This window comes from Falco cherrug, chromosome 8, assembly GCF_023634085.1.
Source record: "Falco cherrug isolate bFalChe1 chromosome 8, bFalChe1.pri, whole genome shotgun sequence".
Taxonomy (NCBI): Eukaryota; Metazoa; Chordata; class Aves; order Falconiformes; family Falconidae; genus Falco; species Falco cherrug.
The window spans coordinates 42956874-42977347 of record NC_073704.1 but is presented as its reverse complement, the minus strand read 5'-3'; the positions used below and the strand labels follow the sequence as shown (position 1 = coordinate 42977347).

The 20474-nt window shown below is 42.9% G+C and overlaps 1 protein-coding gene across 2 annotated transcripts in view; it reads right to left on the bottom strand.

Annotated features, from left to right (window-relative positions):
- GPD2 (glycerol-3-phosphate dehydrogenase 2) overlaps nt 1-20474 on the bottom strand; it is a 64136-nt gene that overhangs the window by 39624 nt on the left and 4038 nt on the right. The window contains exons 1-3 of one of the 2 annotated variants that reach the window (XM_027807389.2): nt 17864-18014; nt 10788-10896; nt 1236-1407 (exon numbers count right to left, since the gene is read on the bottom strand). In XM_027807389.2, coding sequence (XP_027663190.2) covers nt 1236-1407; nt 10788-10889 — 274 coding nt within the window. In that variant the 5' untranslated portion in view covers nt 10890-10896; nt 17864-18014. Of the gene's footprint in view, nt 1-1235; nt 1408-10787; nt 10897-17863; nt 18015-20474 lie in introns of those variants that run through there. The other variant, XM_055718762.1, reaches the window with a different exon arrangement.

Sequence of the window (20474 nt, the reverse complement as noted above, 5' to 3'; positions counted from 1 at the left end):
TTTAGTTCCAAAACCAGAAAAAAGGTCTACAAACACAGAAACAAAGGAAGACACATTCTCTCTCTCACTGGCTGACTGTATGGAAAACAACAACTGACAGTACACATTGCAAAACAAGCTTTTCTCACCAATCTTTCATATAGCTTTTTGGATTAAAATATGATATTCTGGGGGAATACCGCATTTCAATAGAATAAAAGTTCATGCTACATCATCTCCCACAGGAACAGTACCAAAGCATTCTCATCTCTGCATCTGAAGGTCTATTTTCATTAAATTTGTGCAATGACTTACTCTCTCTGAAAGCTCTCGAATTTGATTGAACCTGGTGGCCAATTTCAAAGTTTCTGTGTAAGGTGGATGACACAGAGTGGGCATTAGTGTCCTGCTTTTTCAACGCCTGAACAGAGCTCTTCCCATGTCTGACCAACTGCACGAGCTATTGGGCAACAACTGCACATCTACTGAGCAAAACTGACTGTCACCACACAGATTCTCATCCTCCTGCAGAAGTCAGGTAAAAAGCATTAGCTTAAACTCATTTTACCTTGAGCATTCCCTAAGTTAAAGCTTTGCATAAAGTTAACATCAATTCTGCTGCGTCTAGTAGCTTCTTAAACCGGTTACACAGCTAATCCCCCAAAAGAGGGGAAACAGAAGTACAGATCTACTTTATGCACCCTCAAGCTGAGTGGTGCTAGTACCTTTCACTGAAAATTCAAACAGGCTTCTCCAAACCTGCAATATACTACAACTGCAGCTACAATGCATTAGAAGTTGCAGGGATCTCGAGTTACAAGCTGGAGAGCCACTGTGCCTCATCCAGAATTCACACGTGGCCCTTTCAAAACAGTTGCTAAAAGTGCTGTAAAAGTCTTGTCTTCTCTTTGCTGCCAATATTCTCCTGCACAAACAACTGAAACATGACTACAGACAAACCCACTAAATAAGGAGCAACAGAGAATAAGAAGTCCATCCAAGATCATCCAGCAAAAAGGTTTATGGTAGAAAACTGCATACAAGCACCTAGACAATAAAGACTCTGCTGAAACAACAAAACACAATGGCAATTTTTTCTTCAAGTTCATTTTAGCTTCTGAAAATAGAAGGAGTTTTATAACCAGGCATTTAGAGTACACCTCTATCTTCAAGTACTTTTGAAAAGCCAACCTGATAAACTTATTATAAACCATGTAATCCAAGAATAAGAATGCAATTAAATTTTCAAGCCTTACCTCTAGTGACTGCATCTAAAGCACAGCCACATCCTGTTGCTCCTCCACCTATAACAAGGACATCAAATTCACCTGTGGTTTGCAGTGCCAAAATTTGTTGTTCTCTTGTAGGGAAATGGTTCATTATTGGAACAGTCACGGCTTCTGCAGCTTGAACATGCACAAAGGTACCCTGCACAGATTACAAACAACACATGAGGATCTGTATTTATTGTGTATACACAAATGTGTACACATACATACATACACACACAACCAAACCACACAAATAAACTCAAATATTCCCAGTCACTTTACCTATATATAATAATAATATTGTATTAAAACATTATGGAGCAATAAACAGTGCAAAAATCATAAAGGGTTAGCACAAATTTACTTAATCTTGCCTACTTCAATATAATGCTGTACTCAAGTGCTACTAGCCATATAAATTATTTCCAGGAATAGTCTTTTGCTATGTTACAGGATGCTCAGGAAGTATTTTAATAAACAGATGCATGGTTTGGCTCTCAACTCTCCAAAAAAAAAAATCCATCAAAGCAAAGGACTTAAAAGATGAACGTACATTTTATGTACTTGTATGGTGGCCTTAATCTAAGATTAAATTTGATCAGGTTCATGAGATGATGTGGTTTACTGTCAAATATACTATACCAAACACCAAAGAAACACTACTGCCATATCCTTTTTGAAAATCTTCCAAGAAAGCAATTTATATTCTACAGCATGCTAGAACTCAACTTTTTTTCAAAGTGATAGAAGTTAACAATGTGGTGGTTTCCAGACAAGTTCAGATTTTACTAGAATGGCTTTGAGAATCTCTCTAGTACTCTGCCTGACATTCCACAAGCCTCCGCTGCTCGCCATTCAATGACCAGGCTAAGAAAGGCTGACATGCCTTCTCAGTCAACTAATATGGACCATGGTTTGATTTTTAAGGTTTTAACCAGTTTCTGAAGACTCTCTTCTGTTAACATTAATTTAAACTTAACTCTAAAAACCTTTACAGTCAGAGGTATCCCCAAACCCTATCACTTGTCATATACTTCATAATCTATGTTATAAGCACCGTCGCTGTGGGTTCATACGCATCACACTAATTTTGTATTCAGTGGGCTGCAGGCAGATACCACGGTGTTTCAGACAGTTAAATGGAGTGGAAGGCCACAAGAGTCATGTTTACTTTCTCTTTGCTTTCAGCTCTAGCTTTGCTTTTTGTTCTAGCTTTTTCTCAAAAAAATTTCCTCATTCACCGTTGTCCCTCTGCACAAAACTAGACTGTGAATTCCTCTCACCACTGATTTTTCAAGACCCAAAAGATCCATCTTTTGCACAACAGAGTAACCACTTGCACATAAGTGAACCTGGCAGACAAAGCACCTGAATTTACAAGAAGGGTAGTCAAGGTACTGGCCATAGAGCCAGAACACCTGCAGCACATCACAGCTCAGCAGCAGAACCCTTGATGACCTTGAGAACATCGCTTGAACCAGCACTTCCAGAAATAACCACATTTTGGTCCTCTGAAGTTTTGTTTGATTGAGAGGAGTGCTTTTATTAGTACACAGCACTTTCAATGGAAGTGTTTTAATCACTGCTGATTCGAAATACGTATGTGAAAACAAATAAATGCCTACACTTCCCAGGCCAGGACAGAACTAATTGGCCAATTCAGAATGGATCAAAATAAACCAACAGAAAATGAAGAATTAACATTTTCAGAGTTTCCTGAAAATTATAAACACTTTCAACACAAGAAAAAAACTGCCTAAACCCTATAGTCTAAGGTCTGAGCATGATCTAGTCTTTAGTCCAAATGACAGACTTAACTGATGTAAAACAGCTTGTGTCCAGAGCTCCTAGACAGGAAAGAGTAAACTAACACAAATTCAAGTGACAAAACACAAAATAGTGCTTTCTTACTATGATCTAAAACAATCTGTCTAAACGCTTACAATGTGCAAGGAAATTCTCTCATTTAAGCTTTTATTTCCAAACATTCCTTGAATAAACTGAATTAGGCAAGTTGTTCAGTTACAGAAATAACTTTATTACTTATTGCACCGTTAACAGTGAATTACAATTGCCACAGAAATAGCTCCTAAACCCAGTCCCACGCTGCAAACACTCCATCACAAGGACCGTTTACCCTGCCTGGGTGTTTTATCGTTGTGCAGCCCACATGTTGAGTTTCCCAGATAGATCACTGTGGTTATGAAAAGCTGTCTGATAATATAGGCCACCTCCAGCTGTTCGGAACTCCAGCCACTTTCCCCAGCGTTTGCAATGGGGAGGGAAAATACACCTGCCATAGGAAAATCACTTGACTGACAAAAGGTAACTCAGTTGCTTGCCACCATCTGCTCTCATGTGCACTGAATGGATTTCCATGAGCAGCTACTCGAACGGCATAGTTCCTCTTTAGCAAGCAATCCACTGGTGGTCACAGAGCTCTGTAAGGAGACCGTGTGAGTTAAAGGTAAAAGCGATTCTTGCAACACATCCACTGTAAACTAACAGCCAATCCAACCACATGCAAGAAGCCTGAACCCATTATATGGTGCACAGAACCTAAATAATTTTGTTCAAAAACATTTGTTCATTCTTCAGCAGTGTTGTGATCGAAACACATTATTTCTGCATGTTCCTATCACTACTATACAAGTGAGAATAAAATCTAATAACCAGTAGCCATGCCTAAAGGAAGTGCATATTCAAAAGTAAGTAGTAATCAAGTTCATCTTGTAATCATGGCTTATATTGACTATAACGCAAATAGCTCATGCAAGTCACTTAGGATAGCAGCACCCACTGTCATTGCATTTGTGTTACAATTCATTCAATAAGGAAAGCTGGACTAGAGAAAGAGTGCTTCACTTTATAGCAAGGATTTCTATCTTACCAGAAATGAAGTGAGAATTAAGATTTAAAACAGCTGAAGCCTGGCAAATTACCGCTCAGGCTATAGTATTACCATGGATTTTTCCCAAGCACAGCACTGGTGGTTTCCACTGGGGTCACCTCCGGCTGAGCCAGCCCAGCGAGCGCCTGGGCACAGGCTCACCTCCCGGCACATGAGCAGCCACATTAAATGCTCAACCAACTGCAAGCCCAGGCTTAGTCACCGACTACAAATGCACAGTAGCGAGAGGTCTCCTGATTAGAAGCTTGTTTAAACCCACTGCAACCCTCAAAGACAAAAATCCCCAGGAGTTCCAAGGAGTTACGAGACACACACAGACAGTGGAGAGGTTGAGTCAAAGTGAAGCAGACCGGTGAAATCGTGATAACCCTCCCAATTACAGCCTGCCCTTGCTCTCACATGTTTACATACTAACATGTGGCAGATGGCAAAGATCATCAAATGAGGTACAAAGTTTTGGCACTGCAAAGAAATTCAGCTTCCACATTATTCTTCTGACCAATGAATTCTGTACATTCCCACCTACTTTTGCCTCTTAGCCTACTCATCTCCAGCAGTGCTAAAAATTTTAATATCCCTGCAAGTACGACAGAAGCTATATCCCCAAAGTATGGTATACCGACAGAGTTCCAGAACGCGCTTTTCCAGGGAGCGACAAATAGAAGGACGGAGGTACTGAGAGGATCCCACCATTCCCGTTTACACACCTTCGTCCATGGCCATAAAGACAACCCTCCTGCGCCTGTGCTTCTGCAGAGGTTTGCTCTGCCTGTCTCCAGCAGTGGCTCTGCCCAGACTCCCCTCTCAAAAGAGGATGAGGAAGCAGTGCACAGAAGGTTCTTCCCCTTGAATACCTGAAAACTGCGACAATGCTGCACCTTTCCGGGTTGCGTAGCAGGTGGTACTGCCTGGCTTCCTACCCAGGTCTCTGGTTTTTCCTTGGTAAGCTGTTGCATTAAGCATATTTTTTAGTGCTGTATCATTACAGAGTTCAGACAGACAGTCGATGCCAGTTTCCCAGCTTCCCTAAGTATCACCCTGTGACTTGGAGACAACAGTGACAAGAAGGAAATTGTGAAGACCAAAACCACCCATGGCTTAGCCTTGCATGTACTCTGGCTGATCACGTTCAGCTACATATCTCAACTTCCTTAAACTTTAAAATCCCCATCTCAAAATTAGTTTTGCACTACATTTCCAGCCATGACTGCTTCAGCAAAACAAGTGACTACTTTCAAAGTGTACAACTTAACTTCAGGAAAATAAAAGAACAAAAGAAAACCAAAATTCAGAGTTCAAGAAGTACTACCATCACTTGGTTTTGACTGTATTTTTTGGTTTGCTTTTAAACACATTATTTACAAGAAATGGCTTATAGAAAAACACAAACCAGAGTCCCAAGCAGACAGCCACTGGTGTAGCAAGAGTACAGAGATTAGCACTGAAATATAAGCAAAGTGATTAGCACACTAGGAATTGATATAGATATGATTCATCTTACTGTCAATTAAATGCGAGAGTGAAGAAAAGCTGCATACAGGGATTCCATCTGCAATAACGTGATTAGTTTGGCAGTGAACAAGTATGTTTACTGAAATAAGCAATTGCTGTTTATATCTACAATTTCTCAGGCAAGAGTTCCTTGAATGGTTTTGATTACACTCTTAGCGAGAAGGAATTTAGTTTGGCAGTTTGAATTTAATCATGAAGTTATAAAGTGATCTAGTAATCCATAAGCAAGCATTCTTGTTAATTTGCTAATGTAAATCTCCAGGTAGGTTTGCAGAGTCAAATTCATCATCCTTACTCATTAAAAAAATCCCCCCAAAACAAAACCCCAAACCATCAGTGGTCTCCAGTTCAAACTTGGCACATCAAATACCCACATCATACCTAGTACTAGCACACATGGCTCGATGCATTAAAATAAAGGCACAAAAAGCAAGAATGCAGCAATTCAGTCAGCATCTACATGAAGCAGGAGAAACTGGTATTTCCATTTCTCCACCACCATTAGTGTTACAAGCACTGGTGAAATGGCTAGCAAAGGCTGGCTCTATCACCTTTGCTATTCAGGTATCTAAGTATTTGAAGCCAAATCAATCATGCACATAGCCTGTGTATTTTATGTCTCAGAGGGGTCCAATTTCATCCCAGATGCAATTCTTTTCAGGAGCTCGTGATTGGTAGTTAATTCAGTGTACATGGATTTGAGAGTTCCTGTATGATTTAAGATTAAATTCATTTACAGTGGTGGCACTGGAAAAAAAATACGTAAGTCCATGCACACTTTTGCTTTGCCCAAAAACAGTTTAGGAAGGACTAGTTTCTTCAGACCTCTGCACAACCTGCTGTGAAGAGTTCCCCAACCATCCCCTTTTCTCTGGAAAGGTTTTTTTTCTTTTTAATCTAACCAAAAGCCTCCTCGGCAGACTTATTCCCTCAACAGCCAAGACAGTAAAGTTGCACAGAAAGCCTGACCAGCTTCCTTAAGGGTAATGGTTATTAAATATGAAAGAACCACTCCTGTGTGTTTACTGAAAGAGGTTTTGCTTGAATTAGTGTCATTCCTACTTATTCCCTTACACATAGCATTAGGCTAACCCAGCTTATTAATTCAGTAAATTTCCCAGTGATCAGGTTACTATAAAAGACACAGAAGTGCAATATTCATCTATCAGCTTATGAGTTAAATTCAATAACAACTCTGTCATGTCAACACATGTTCCCATCACCCCTTTTGCTCAGCAGGAACTGTGTGTTGTCAAAAAAACCCAACACACAATAAGGGCAATTTTCTAAACTGCTCATATGCCTGCAGATGTCATGCATAGATATACATACTCTCAGGTTATGTTGCCTCAATTGCTATTGCAGAGCTGTTCCAAAATGTCAGCACACAGGCGCGTGTTTAGAAACAATAAGTTAGGATAAAAACCTTCAAAACCAGGGCAGATCTGAATCAATGGAGCGTTCTCTCTCCAAGGTGTAAACACTTTACAGCTGTTTACACACAGACAAAGTTAACTGTGGTAACTGTGCCATCCCCCTCACAGTAAGGCTTTGACTCTCGAATGTAGCAAGGACAATTTAAATTTCAACATCAGAAACTGTCAAAACTCATCTCTCTTAGCAGACAAACCACTCACTAGTATGCTCAACTAACAAATCCCACCCGTTCTCAAGGGCCAGAACTTCACCACCCTTCAGCCTCTCCCTTGGCATTACCTGAGACAGCAAAGTTTCACAGAAACACAGAACACCAGCTGAGTGAACGTGCAAAACAAAGGAAGACAGATCAACTAGGCTGTGTGTCCAGGATTATTAGCCAAATGAGGCTATTATTCTGTAACTGGATGCCCCTAACTCCAGGCTGCTGGCCATAGCACAGACATCTAGTCACTGAAGCAATACAAACATGGGTAAAAAAACTGAGCCTTTTATTTTTGTCTTACTATGTGATGGATTCTGTGCCTGAAATAACAACAGATTTCCTACAATGTGTAGCCAATTAGTGCACATCTTGGGGCAATACCCTTCTCTGGCAAAGGAAGACAAGATCTTTGCCCTAGCATATATTTGATTGGCAGGCATTATTAAAAAGAAGACACTTGGGCTGGGGGACATGCCCACAGCTTAGATATGTCAACACGACAAATGGACTGTCCTCCTTTGTGTCAATCCCTCCAGTTATGTTCCACCTGCTGCCCTATATTAGGTGTTTAAGGCAGCAGCTTTAAGGGACATCACGTGGGAAATGTGCAAGTTAGTACAACATGAAAACAACCCGCTGTTCACTTGACAGATCCATTTGCTGACACATATGCTGGAAATTCTCAGATCCTCTGCAGACTGATCCTACACAAAAGGTTTTGAAATCGGGGGACAAGCGGTTATTTCAGTTTGACATCTTTATCACCTTCTGTAAAACCTGGGGGTTTAATCCACCTCTGGAAATTTGTAATGGCCATCCATTTCCACAAAAATGGGCATTCCCTGAACTCTAGAATACAATACTGCATATACAACAAGCGAGCTATCCAGATCACTTTTCCCTTGCAACTCCTCCTCTTAAACAGTCCTAAAATTTGAAGCTGCCATTTCTGACAGTAATGAAGCCAGAGTGTAAAATCATGTGATAAAGGCTCCAGAGAGAGTTAGAAACAGTATTAGCAGCTAGGTGCAAGACAGGCAGCCCAATGGGAAGCTCACTTTAAATGCTAGGTTTTATTTTCTGCAACAGTATCTGAAGCCATAAGGATCCTGGCTTATTCACTTCCCAGCCAGGTTGCCCAGAAATGACTCATCTCATTCATTTTACCAATACCTCAGCTGCTATTCCTCCTCCCCACAGAAACAGCCAGAAGATTCAGATTATCATTTATTCAGACGTTACACACACCTTTCAAGGAGCTCTGTGAAGACTTGCTCCCATTACCCACTGTTTTACCTTCAACCAGACCATTAAGATCCACTTCAGTTCCTATTTTCAGTTTGCCCAGTTTGAATGGCAATTTATAGTAGAAGTGTGGTAACTACAGAGGTTCACAGAGTAACAGCTTGTCTAAATAAAGAGCTGACTGATTACATTTCTAAGGTGAGAAGCGGAAAACACCACGCAAAATGAGCACCTGCTCACCTAGCTGCTCAGACTGATACCATCTCAAAGGAAGGAGGCGGCAGTCCCAACCTTGGGTTTAAGTTTTTTCCAAATCCATATTGAAGCAAATCAGGCCACAGCTCTGACTACACCTACATCAACCGTTTTGCAGAACACTGACTGCAAATATTTTTGGCCAAATGCAAGGTGCCAGCCTCACAACCCACATTTAACACAAGATCAGAGATGTTCCCTTACACACATCTACTAAGCCCAGACATGGTTATTTTATAAAACCATAGAATTGGTTAGGTTGGAAAAGCCCTTTAAGGTCATTGAGTCCAATCGTTAACCCAGCACCACCAAGCCCACCACTAAATCACATCCTTAAGTGCCACATCTATATGTCCTTTAAATACCCCCAGGGATGGGGACTCCACAACCTCCCTAGGCAGCCTGTTCTGGTGCTGGACAAACCTTTTGGTGGAGAAATGTTCCCCAATACTCGATGTAAACCTCTCCTGGTGCAGCTTGAGGCCGTTCCCTCTGGTCCTGTCGCTTGTTACCTGGGAGCAGAGCCCGACCCCCATGGCTGCAGCCCCCTTTCAGGGAGCTGTAGGGAGCGATCAGGGCCCCCCTGAGCCCCCTCCTCTCCAGGCTGAACCCCCCAGCTCCCCCAGCCGCTCCCCATCAGGCTCGTGCCCCAGCCCCTGCCCGGCTCCAGACATGCTCCAGCACCTCAATGTCTGTCTTGTAGAGAGGGGCCCAAAACTGAACAAAGTATTCAAGGTGGGGCCTCACCAGCGTCAAGTACGTGGTGACCATCCTGCTGGCCACACTGTTTCTGACACAAGCCAGGATGCTGTTGGCCTTCTTGGCCATGCTGCTGGCTCATGGCCAGCTGGCTGTCGACCAAGATCCCCAGGCAGCTTTCCAGCCGCTCTTCCCCCAGCCTGTAGCGCTGCAGGGGGCTGCTGTGACCCAAGGGGCAGGACCCAGCACTGAGCCTCGTTGAACCTCACACAACTGGCCTTGGCCCATCAGCCCCACCCAACTTGGTGTCATCTGCAAATAAAACTCTACATAAACAGAGTTTTACAAGATACATATTTTTAGTATGTATTATTATAAAACTGTAAAGCAGAGAACAATTGCATTAAAATGGGCACTTAGTTGCTTTCAAAGAATGGTTGTTGATCCACAGCAGGTCTGCTTAAAACCAGTCCACAAGTCACGTTCCTTTTAAAGATTTCTCCTTGACTTCTGCATTGAGAAGTGAGTTAAACAGCATGGCAACTCCAACCCTACTGTGAGGAGCAGATATGCCAATGAAATCTATTTTCTGCAACGGCAAGAATCAATACACAAACTGACACCAGAATGTACTGCATCTCTTTCTGATACCACTACTTTAACAGTAAGTCCCCAACATCATCATCCTTTGCTGCTGGAGAATTTAACCTGTCTGTGTGCCTTAGTCACCTGGAAGACAGCACTGAACTGTGCCTCAAGATTACCAGTGTTTAGGTTGGGCCCACCAGAAACAGGAGCCTCGCCACTGACTTCTCTGACACAGATCCTATCGTCAAACGTTTTTCAGCTTTTTAAACTGAACAAGAGCTGGCACCATGACTGTTTTGAAGCTGAGATTTTCAGAGGTAGCGCTAGTGGTTTCACTAGCTTCACTTCAAGCTTCTAAGTTTGAAAATACCATCCAAACTCTGCTTAGTGCTTATACTTCAATCAGTACTTTCCACTCCTCCTGCAACTAAGTAAAATCCCTAGCAGTACACAAAGGTCATTTTTTAAACATGAAAAATCATTTACAAGAATCACACTTCCCCACTGGTTAAAGACCTACAATAGTGAAACATCGTTTAATGCCACCCTCCAGATTAGCACCTACCAAATCAAGCTGAGAGGCTCTTGGCATTCCTTTCCAAACAAAACTATTCGTATAAGCCTAACATACGCTCAAACAGATTTTAAGTTTCATATTTTATCAGAAATCATAATTAATACTTACATGTTTGTTTCTATACTGAGAAAATTGAGAGAGGCCAAAAACTGTTGCTATGGCACCTCCTCCAATGAGAGCAGTTCCTTTCACTGCCTTCTGAAATGCCATTTTTTTACTGTAAGAAAAGAAGATAAAAATTAATAGGCAGCTTTACCATGTTAGAAACTAGGCTACACAGAATAGACCATTTGTAGAAACTAATGACAATGTTGTGACAAGCTGAAACTTGGGGTAGCAATATATTAATTAGCAATTTTCATTGCAATATTAATAATTTCTAAACAAAGTCTAGACAGAGGCAAGCCAGACTGCTCTGGTATTTGCTGTGAAAGCTGAACATACAAAAAAGTATGTAGATATACAAGTAGATACATACACACACACCCCATTTAAACTCTAAATACTCATATATGTGACAAGTGCTTAACAATACTGTGGCAAAAGCAGAACAAGAACACCCCATCATCAGCCAGATGGCCATCAAATCTTTACCACAACAGAACAGCTGATCTGCTTGACAAGATCACCTATAGCTACCCTCCCATCCCATCAAGCTACTTCTACAATTGCATTTGCCTAACAGCACTCCATCGCGCCTTCCAGCCAGGAATTACAATCCCTGTATTTATTATATATTAGCAATGCTTGTCCTACCCAGGAATGGTGGAGAAGCGATGCACTGCTAGTTAGGAAGCAGGTCCTTCAGTTCGAAGCAGCAGCAAAGACAGCGGACAAGATTAAGTGGCTTGAAACAAGCGCAGAACTTTACCATCTAGCCTTATGTGGGTCAGACTAATTCTTAAAAGACCCAGTGTTCTGATACTGAATGAAAAATTTGCATGGAACTGACCTGAATCTTAAGCAGGCACAACCTAATCCATCTTCCCAGGACCGCAGCAGCTCACATCGCATTAGAAACAACATACATCAAGTCTGAAGGACTCCCGTCAGTGCTCCAAGCCCTCCAGTTATCTTTGTCCAAGCCCCAGATTCACCCAGAAGTCTCCACGCATGAGATTTAGCACCATTAAGGCTTAAAGCAGAACAAGGCAACACGTACAGTCCTGTGCCAACACCGGAACACCAGCAGACTTAGAAGGCAGCGGGAGCGGCCCCGGGCCAGGAGCAGGGGGCAGGAGGGAGTCCCCGGTAGCCTCACCAGGGGGATCTGCCCTTGCTGTGGCCCCGGGCAAGGCCACGTGGGCCAGCGCTGCTGTCCTGGTCCAGCCCGGTGCTAGCATGGTGCCTCGCTGTGCTGTGCACCGGCTCATCTAGAGGCTTCACTGCCCTCCCCCCGCAGCTGCTGCCCATCCTACACCAAACACACCACACTGGGCTATAAACCATTACTTCTGACAGCGCACAGCTTTCGTGCCAAGAATTGCAGCAAACTACCTACAACTGAAAAGTTATTTCTTTGGCCGTATAAATACAATTAAACAGGAAACACTGTACATTACTATATGTCTGTACACATTTCATCTTTTTTCTCCTGTTAGTTCTTCCAGCTAGCATAATTTTTTCTTAAAAAAATACACCAAGCATGTTTAAGACACAAGCCAAACAAGAAATTTTTAAGACTGTAGAGATGGTAACTTCATTCCCTGTGCAATTTGCTTGCAGTACACACTGGGGGGGTACTCCACACACAGTTACTGTACACCAATATTTGATGTACAGATGTATGTATATGCAAGTGTTGTATGACTATGCAAATTATTATTGTACAGAAAGGCAAGACCTGAAGCTTCCCACAAGTTTTTGAAGAGCAACATGTACACTTTTGAAGATTCCCACCATAACAACCTTTCTTGGTATGTATGGAGAGTATCACATTTTCCACTTACTTCATACTTTGGACTCACAGACGACCAGCTTCATCTTTCCTTTATACCACAACAGGAGGAGTAAAAGGGAAAGGCAACTGTCAAAACCCCCATTGCAAGGGAAGTTTCTGAAAGGGAAGTTACCATGGAGGAGCTACAGCACCTCCACAAAAACAGGGAGTAAATGTTGAGTCAGGGATCTCGGACCTCACTGCCCATAACAGCAAGCAGCCACACTACCACCAGTACACAGCTACACAAGACATGCACCACGCCAGGGTGCTATCCATCACAGGTAGCCAGGCCGCTGCACTGCTGCAGCCACCCCTACACCTCCCCTTATTCTTGCCACAGAGCTCACTACCACCTTAAATCTGTTAAGACGACCTTTTGTAATATAATTTCTACAGACCTGAAAATGCCTACGGATACTCATGAAGTTGTAACACAATATGAAATTCAGTATTGCACAAGAATTAAAACAGCAGCTGGAAAACTTGCACTGCCATCACCACACTCATCAACTCCTGCAAAATAAAAGAACTAAGACAATCAACATCGGTTCACATACTGTCTATAGCCACACGAAGCATATGGTGATGGTGGATACATACATATTATCCAAGCACTCTGTGTACTATACACTTCTAACATAAGGTTTCTTCAAGTTGCTAGGATAATAACTCATCTTTCAGACTGCAAACTGGTGGGAGTCTTGAAGTAGTTTCACACACCTTACGCATCAGCAAAGGAGTCACTTCAAGTAAGAGCATGAAACCCTTGCAAGTGCCTGTTCTGGGAACACAATATGCTCTAGAATCCAAGGGAGTTTAAAAAGAACAAATTAGCATCTTCCAACAAGACGGTTTACACGTCTGTAGAGATACTGGCTTTCAAGCAAACAATGGAAGTGCATCCTTTCAGTGTTTTACCATGTTCAGTAAGAAAGGGTGATGGCTGAAGCACAAATCCCTACTTATCCCTGTTAAGCTAAACTCCAAAAGTTCATTAACCATGAGCAAACTAATTGAGAGCCACAGCTCAGCAGCTGGTGTCAGACAGCAAGCACAGTCCAAGAGGGTCCTAGCCATGTGCTGACCCCCCCCACCTTCCACTGCACAACAAGGCACCCTCCACCCCAGGCCAAACCCAGCCTGCAGAAGGGCAGGCTGCAGGACCAGGGTACCCGACAGCACAGCCAGCACTCATCCCTGCTCCCTGTCGCCTGGCCTCCTTAAACCTTTTCAGAGACTTCATTTGGCAGACCAGGTGCACACCTACCAGAGTTAAACCACTACACTTTCACTGAGGACTGAACTAGAGCAGCACAAGGTATACAAGCCACCGACTAAAAGGCTCAGTGATCACCACCCATACCAGTTCGCTCTAAAAATGCCATTTTCCACACAGCTTTGGAAGTCATTTATTTTTCTTTTTAAAACAAAGAAATCATGATCTTAGGACAGCATGTTCTATGGACCTTTTTAACAAGAATTTTATCAATACTTCTGAACAAACAAAAAACCCACAAAACCGAAACCCACCCAACTTTTTTAAACTGAAGAAATAATGTACCTCTTTGACCTTTACATCTTTAGTTACAGGTTCAAAAACCCTTACTGCATCAACCTAAATCTAAAGTTTCTCTCATTGTGAATCACACTGGAAATATTAATATGAAGAAAAAAGAACATTAATTCCCCCAAAGTTGTGTAGTAGATTTCCAAGTTGTTTGTACAACAATGCTGCACAAGCTTATGAAAGTAAGCAGAACAAACAAACTCAACACTCACCACAATTCTGAGTTACATTGATAGCCTTATACCATTTTTCAGTAGTTTGAAGTATCTATTCTTCTGGTAACTTTGTTAAAAAATTTCAAAGAGAATAGGCTCAGTACTGAATAAAAGCTGTACTGGGACAGTGCTGGGAAATAAGATAATGACTATTATTACATCTGCTCTTCATGTTCAGTGAGCTACATCTACTCTGTTTCCAGCTCCCAACAGGCCCCAGCAAACAGCAGGCACAGACCCAAGGTCTCTGCTTTCAGCCACTTCAGTTAAAGGAGCTCCCGGTGCCATCTCCTCTATACTTCCCATCGGTGTCAGCAACCCCCCATGCTAACATACCTTCCCTAACCCCTTCCCTGCTGTTGTACTCACATATGCTGACAGGCAATGTTTTGTTATGGATGCCATAGGTTCTCATTTATTAACTAGGATAAACACTAGTTCTTCCAGATAGAAGAATTAATTTATAAACAAACAAACAGCAAAACCAAAAGCCCCCACAATGCTTCCTTTGATCCAGAAAGCTCTGAAGCACCTGTCACCAGCTCTAACACAACACTATAGAGGCAAGCAAACAATTTTTAAGCTTCGTATACAAAATCTCTGCTAGGAACCTAACAAACTCCACTACCAATTGCATGCAGTTGCACTCCTTCCTACATATAAATAAAGGACAGTCAGTCTTCAGAGGGTAAATGAATATTGAAATAAAATGAAAGTCCAAGTCAAAATCGGTTTCTTGAAAATTTTTGAAAATCTTGAAAATTAGGTTGAGATACAAAATCTTTAGAATGGTGTCTATTATATCACAGTCTTTTGGCACACTAACCTTTTGCACTTTCAAATTTCTAACAGTGAAACTTTTTACCTTATAGAACCTAGTGTAAGCAACGCAGCACAGGGAAGTCTGCAGAGCTCCACCAGCACCTGGAAGCGCTGACACTCAAGCACCAGCAGTTGGAGCCAGGGAGCTGAAACAGCCGCTGCCCGCCGGCCCGCCTGCACCGCCTCCCAGAGCTGGCTGACTCACATGAACCCAGACACAAACGCGTACTGATAATAAGGGGGCAAGTGGCAGGGGGGGCAGGGGGTGGGGGAGAAAAAAAAGAGAGACCTGAACGTACCTATATACCAGGCTGGGAACCCCAGCGGTACAGAAGCTGCTTCAAAAGCAGCAAAGGGAATAGCCTGGAAGGAGGATGGGACAGGACAGCCGAGTGGCACTCGCCTCACTCACCTCTGTTGTCCCAGTTTAATACCTTAGAATACAAAACATGGTTGCTCACACACTGTTACAACTTGATCCGACTGCCCCGCAGCTTCCTCCCACAAACGAGCACAGTTTTTTCACTGCACACGTAACAACACACAGAGAGCTGTGACAAGCCTTTTTACTGACACGACCTACTTATAGCAACTCAGCTGACACCAAGGACGAGCTCGAGGCACTACCACAGTGGGCACGAAGGCACGGGCGCGTAGGGAAGGGGCTCCAGGATCGCTCCTGCAGCGGGACCTTACACCAGTCTCACTGTGGATACAGTTCTCCTAACCACACTGAAGTGAAATTAGATACGCAGCAGAGAACAGTTTTGCCACTTTCGTTACGCAAGATTATATATATAACACAAACAAACCGGCAGGCTCCATGCCCTCTATACAGGAGGGATTTCTAGCCTCAGCCCTCAGCGGTCGGCAAGGGGCTACCCTCCGCACGCCCGACAGCCGGGTATGTGTGTCATTAGCTCTACTCGGAGCCGATAGCCAGATTATATGCAGTTCTCCGGAGAAAGGAATGCTCCCAGGAGACCAGCTGCTCAAATTGCCACATAAATCTTGCTCACCATCAGTAAGAGAAGCTTATTCAGGGACAGAAAGGAAAATACGGCTTAACATAAGCCACTCCAACACAAAGCTAGACAGGCATTCAAACATACAGACAGTGCTTTTACACCTAGAACATCTCAATTTCTTCCTAGGAACCCGCAAGCCATATTTGCAAGGTATGAGCAGATGTATTTGGATTAGGCTGAACTGAGCTCGGGGCATCAGCAGGTACTGCAGACAGGCACAGCCCCAGACAAAGCCAGTGGAGACACAGTCTATACGTGCCTGGCTGCCATGCCGAGCCTCTGCCCTGGACTCTTCAGTGGAGCTCTGCTGGGGCATACCACACCTTCTCCCTGCCCAAATGCCCCAGCTTCATTCTGAAAGGAACTGTATTGCATGTGGGAAATGGCACTCAGCAAGGTCTCCTCCAGGCAGGACAATGGCTTAAACACTGCCTCAGTGTCCACAAAACCAGAGAAACCAGAGGCTCTCTGAACATACACTTGGTTTTTTTTTTCCTCAAGTTCTGTCCCAAAACTGCTGGTAAAGGCTGCTGTCAGCACCAAGCAGGATAAACCAGAGCATCGAAGATGAAAGGGGAAAGACTGCAGTCCACAGAATTACAGAGTGTGATCTACACACAGAAGAGCCTACACTTAAAGAACCCTCATCTTTTTTCAAGTAGGTAATAAAACCTGACTGTCTTCCAAGCCAAGATCAATAGCTTGTGATGGAAACCTAAATTTTAATGAAAATCATAATAGCAAACAGCATAAGTGATACAGTCAGAAGTCAGTCATCTTAACACAAACACTTTGAGTCACCTTTAAAAATGGCTCAAACAGTGTACAGTGCTTTAATGCTGCCAGTGCCATCTGACACTGTAAATAGGCATGTTAAGCCTTATCCTTAGTTTCAATACAGGCCATAAATGATACCCTTTGGACCCACGCCCTCGATCTAAGGGTGGCCTGAAGTCCTAAACAGGCTCTAGAACAAGCTCTGGCAGGAGCAAGGAGCTCTTGACTGGCATGGAAGGAGTCAGTAGCATGCTGCACGGGGTGGGTATTGTGCAGAGTTAAATAACCCACAGGGAACATTTTTCAGCGAATAGGTAAAAATTCACAGGGACATTAGCTCATACTTCCAGCTATTAAAGGACTCCTGATAAGAAGAAATAGGCTTTAAACTTGAAAAGAAACAGGAAGAGGGTGGGGGGTGGGGGTGGTGCAAGGAACTAGTCTACACAAATGGAAACTACAGAAAAGACATAGCAGGACAAGCTCATGCTTTCCGTTTCCAAAAGTTTAAAAAGTTAATACAAACTGTCATCACAGCAGGCACTGCTCCCTCTTGCAGTACATTCTTAACCAGCAATTCAGTCACATCAACTTTGCTGTACATAAGCATGCAACAGTCACTTCCATAGGAAGCTACCGGGCTGGTGACTGGTGACCCTGCCTCAGCGAGGTCCCCGGGTGACTCTCACAAGCTAACAGACCCTGGACCTCCCGCATCATGGGCAAGGGCTCTGCTTCATCAATTAATATACTTCTTAAACACAGGATTCTTCTGCTTCACTTTCAGCCTCACATTTAAAAAAAAAACAAAAAGCATACAAAGCACAACTTACATCACGTTTTTTAAAGACGTTATTTCAACACCATCTTCAGCAGATACTTCCAAGTAGCATGCCCCACACGACAAACATCTGCCACCCTGCAGCTCTCAATTAGGCTGATACAAATCCTAGGAGTGACTTGCCTTCCTTATTTCCCATAATGCCCAGCCCAGGTAGCTGCAAGACTGTTGGCTGGATCTTATTTTGAGTTGCGTAACCCACTCCCACCCGAGGAGGCCTGGTGACTGAAAAGGAAGTGCTGCAATTGCTAGCATTTCTGTACTCAAGTACTTTCTAATTATTAAGATATTGGGCTGGACCTAAGCAGTGCACCGCCAAAGTTGGGGGAAAGAATGAGAGGGATGAGGGAAGAGGGAGGGAAGGGGAATGGTGGAAAATTCAGATGCAGAATCGCGAGTTAGAGATCAAAGAAAGATGACTACTTTAGCAAAAGTGAAGAGACAGATGGATACAAACTGTAGAGCTTAGCAATAAGAGTGCATGACGCCCTGTATGCTGCCATCAGACATGGTGTATGAGACGCAAAACCTGTTAAATTAAGAGAAAAAATCCAATCTGTTATGTTGTATATCTGTGTGCTTTATGAGGCCATTACCATGGAATCTGGGTGCTTCACATTCCATTTTAAACGAACACATCTAATAAAGTGAGTCACTCAATGGAAGACTTAAAAATAGAAAACTTATAATCATCACCACTACTGTTTGCATAATTTGCCATTGGCACAGTAGCATGGTTTAATTCAATCTTTCTCATTCCTTCCAAAAGGTTCTCAGGTAAGTTTTGGGTCATGAGAGACCCAGACCATATGTCCCTCCAGGCCAAGTCAAGAGTCTTGCAGCACCTCTGCTTCTCCAAACAGCTAAATTGTTATCCTCAGCTCCCTCTAGTTCAGCTTTTGATCACAGGACTACTTAAAAGGTGGCCACTGTGACGGTGCACAAAACAGCAGTAAGACAGGCCACAGTTACCACTGTGGGTAACAAACATTTAAAACTGTACTATTCTGAGAGCTTTACTGGCAGTTTGTTGGGTGTGTCAATGCAGGAAGTGGCCAGGTAACAACAAAAACTGAATGTAATCAGAAAATAATCCTATTAGCATCTCCCCCTAAGATCATCTACCAGCTCTCTCTCGTTTGCTTTTCAAAAGACTGAAGTGGTTAACACCAGCTTACATAGGATGTCAGACCATGCTAACTGAAGTAAGCATCTTAAAAGCAAGTGGTTAAAGTTTAAACCAAGCAAAACTGAAGATGTTTCCCCTGCAGCACTCCCGACTCAAGCATCTCTCTCCTCAGCTGATACGAGTCTCATCTCCTAGGGTGCCCTGCACACTTGTTACTCAAAGAACAACGGCAGCAAACAAGAACAAAGCGGCATGCTTTGAAGGGCAACCAAAGCTCCTTATCACCTTGTCAGCAGAAGTCTGTGCCACTGATTCATGTCCTCGTGACTTCCACGAGTAGTTGCTGTAAGCCGTATGTGTAAAGAAGCCACACACCAAGAAAGAGTTCCAGTGGGTACGAAACATGGCTGACACATCATGTCAGAGTCCATCCTCCAGATCCCCTCCTAAAGCCTAATGAGGCTGGCAGTGCTCAAGGCCAGGCTGGACGCTGCTTAGAGCAACCTGGTCTAGTGGAAAGGTGTCCCTGTTCATGGCAGGGGGTTGGAACAAGATGATCTTTAAAGTCTCTTCCAATCCAAACCATTCTATGAAAGCCTTCAATGGTTACTTTGGATTTTTAAATACAAGTTACAGCACTTTAATTAAAGCAATTATCCAAGAACTACCTCACCAACCAAGCACAGAAACATAACCCTCAATATCTAGAGAGCTCACAGGGTTACAAGTGCCTTTCAGCCACAGACCATGCCACAAATGTCTAAGTTCCTGTACACAGAACTTCAAACGCAACAACCCAACAGGCCACCCTGCACTAATAGGTGGAAGAAAAGCAGCAGTTTACCATATGGGGAAAATCCTTCCCACGCTCCAGTACAGGCAACTAGCTCAGCTATCATGCCCAAAGTAGCGGCAGCACTTGTCATGCACAAAAATAAAGAAAAAACAAAGCAAAAAATAGGCATACTATTCTCACTCCTTCTCTTGATCCCAACTGCTTCAGACTACTTAATTTGCCTCCTGTACTTAGGTACCAAGATCTTCCTACCCAGCATTAGATGATATCCCAGCTGCGTTAACCTGTATCCTACAAGTAACGAAGTTTTTTGGCTTCTCTTTCCACTATTTTTATTTTTAATCTGACCAGTTCTTTCTCTTCAATTTCACTACCCTCCTACACTAAAAAAGAATAATAAAAAGTCTTACAGATCGTGAGGGGAAAAGTCTGATTTGTAAATCTTTCTTGGGATTTTAGATAGTAATAATCTTGCCAGGGAAAGCAGTATGTTTCTGAGAAGAGGCAATACTTATAGACAGTGATGGCTGTAATCCCAAGCACTGTACCTAAGAACAGGAATGCAAAGAAACACTGAGGTCACAAGTATTTTGAGCTTTCTCACCATACCAACTTCATAATAAATTTATCAAGTTTTATGATAAAAGTATTTAAATTCCCTCCTGTCCTACGCAAAGA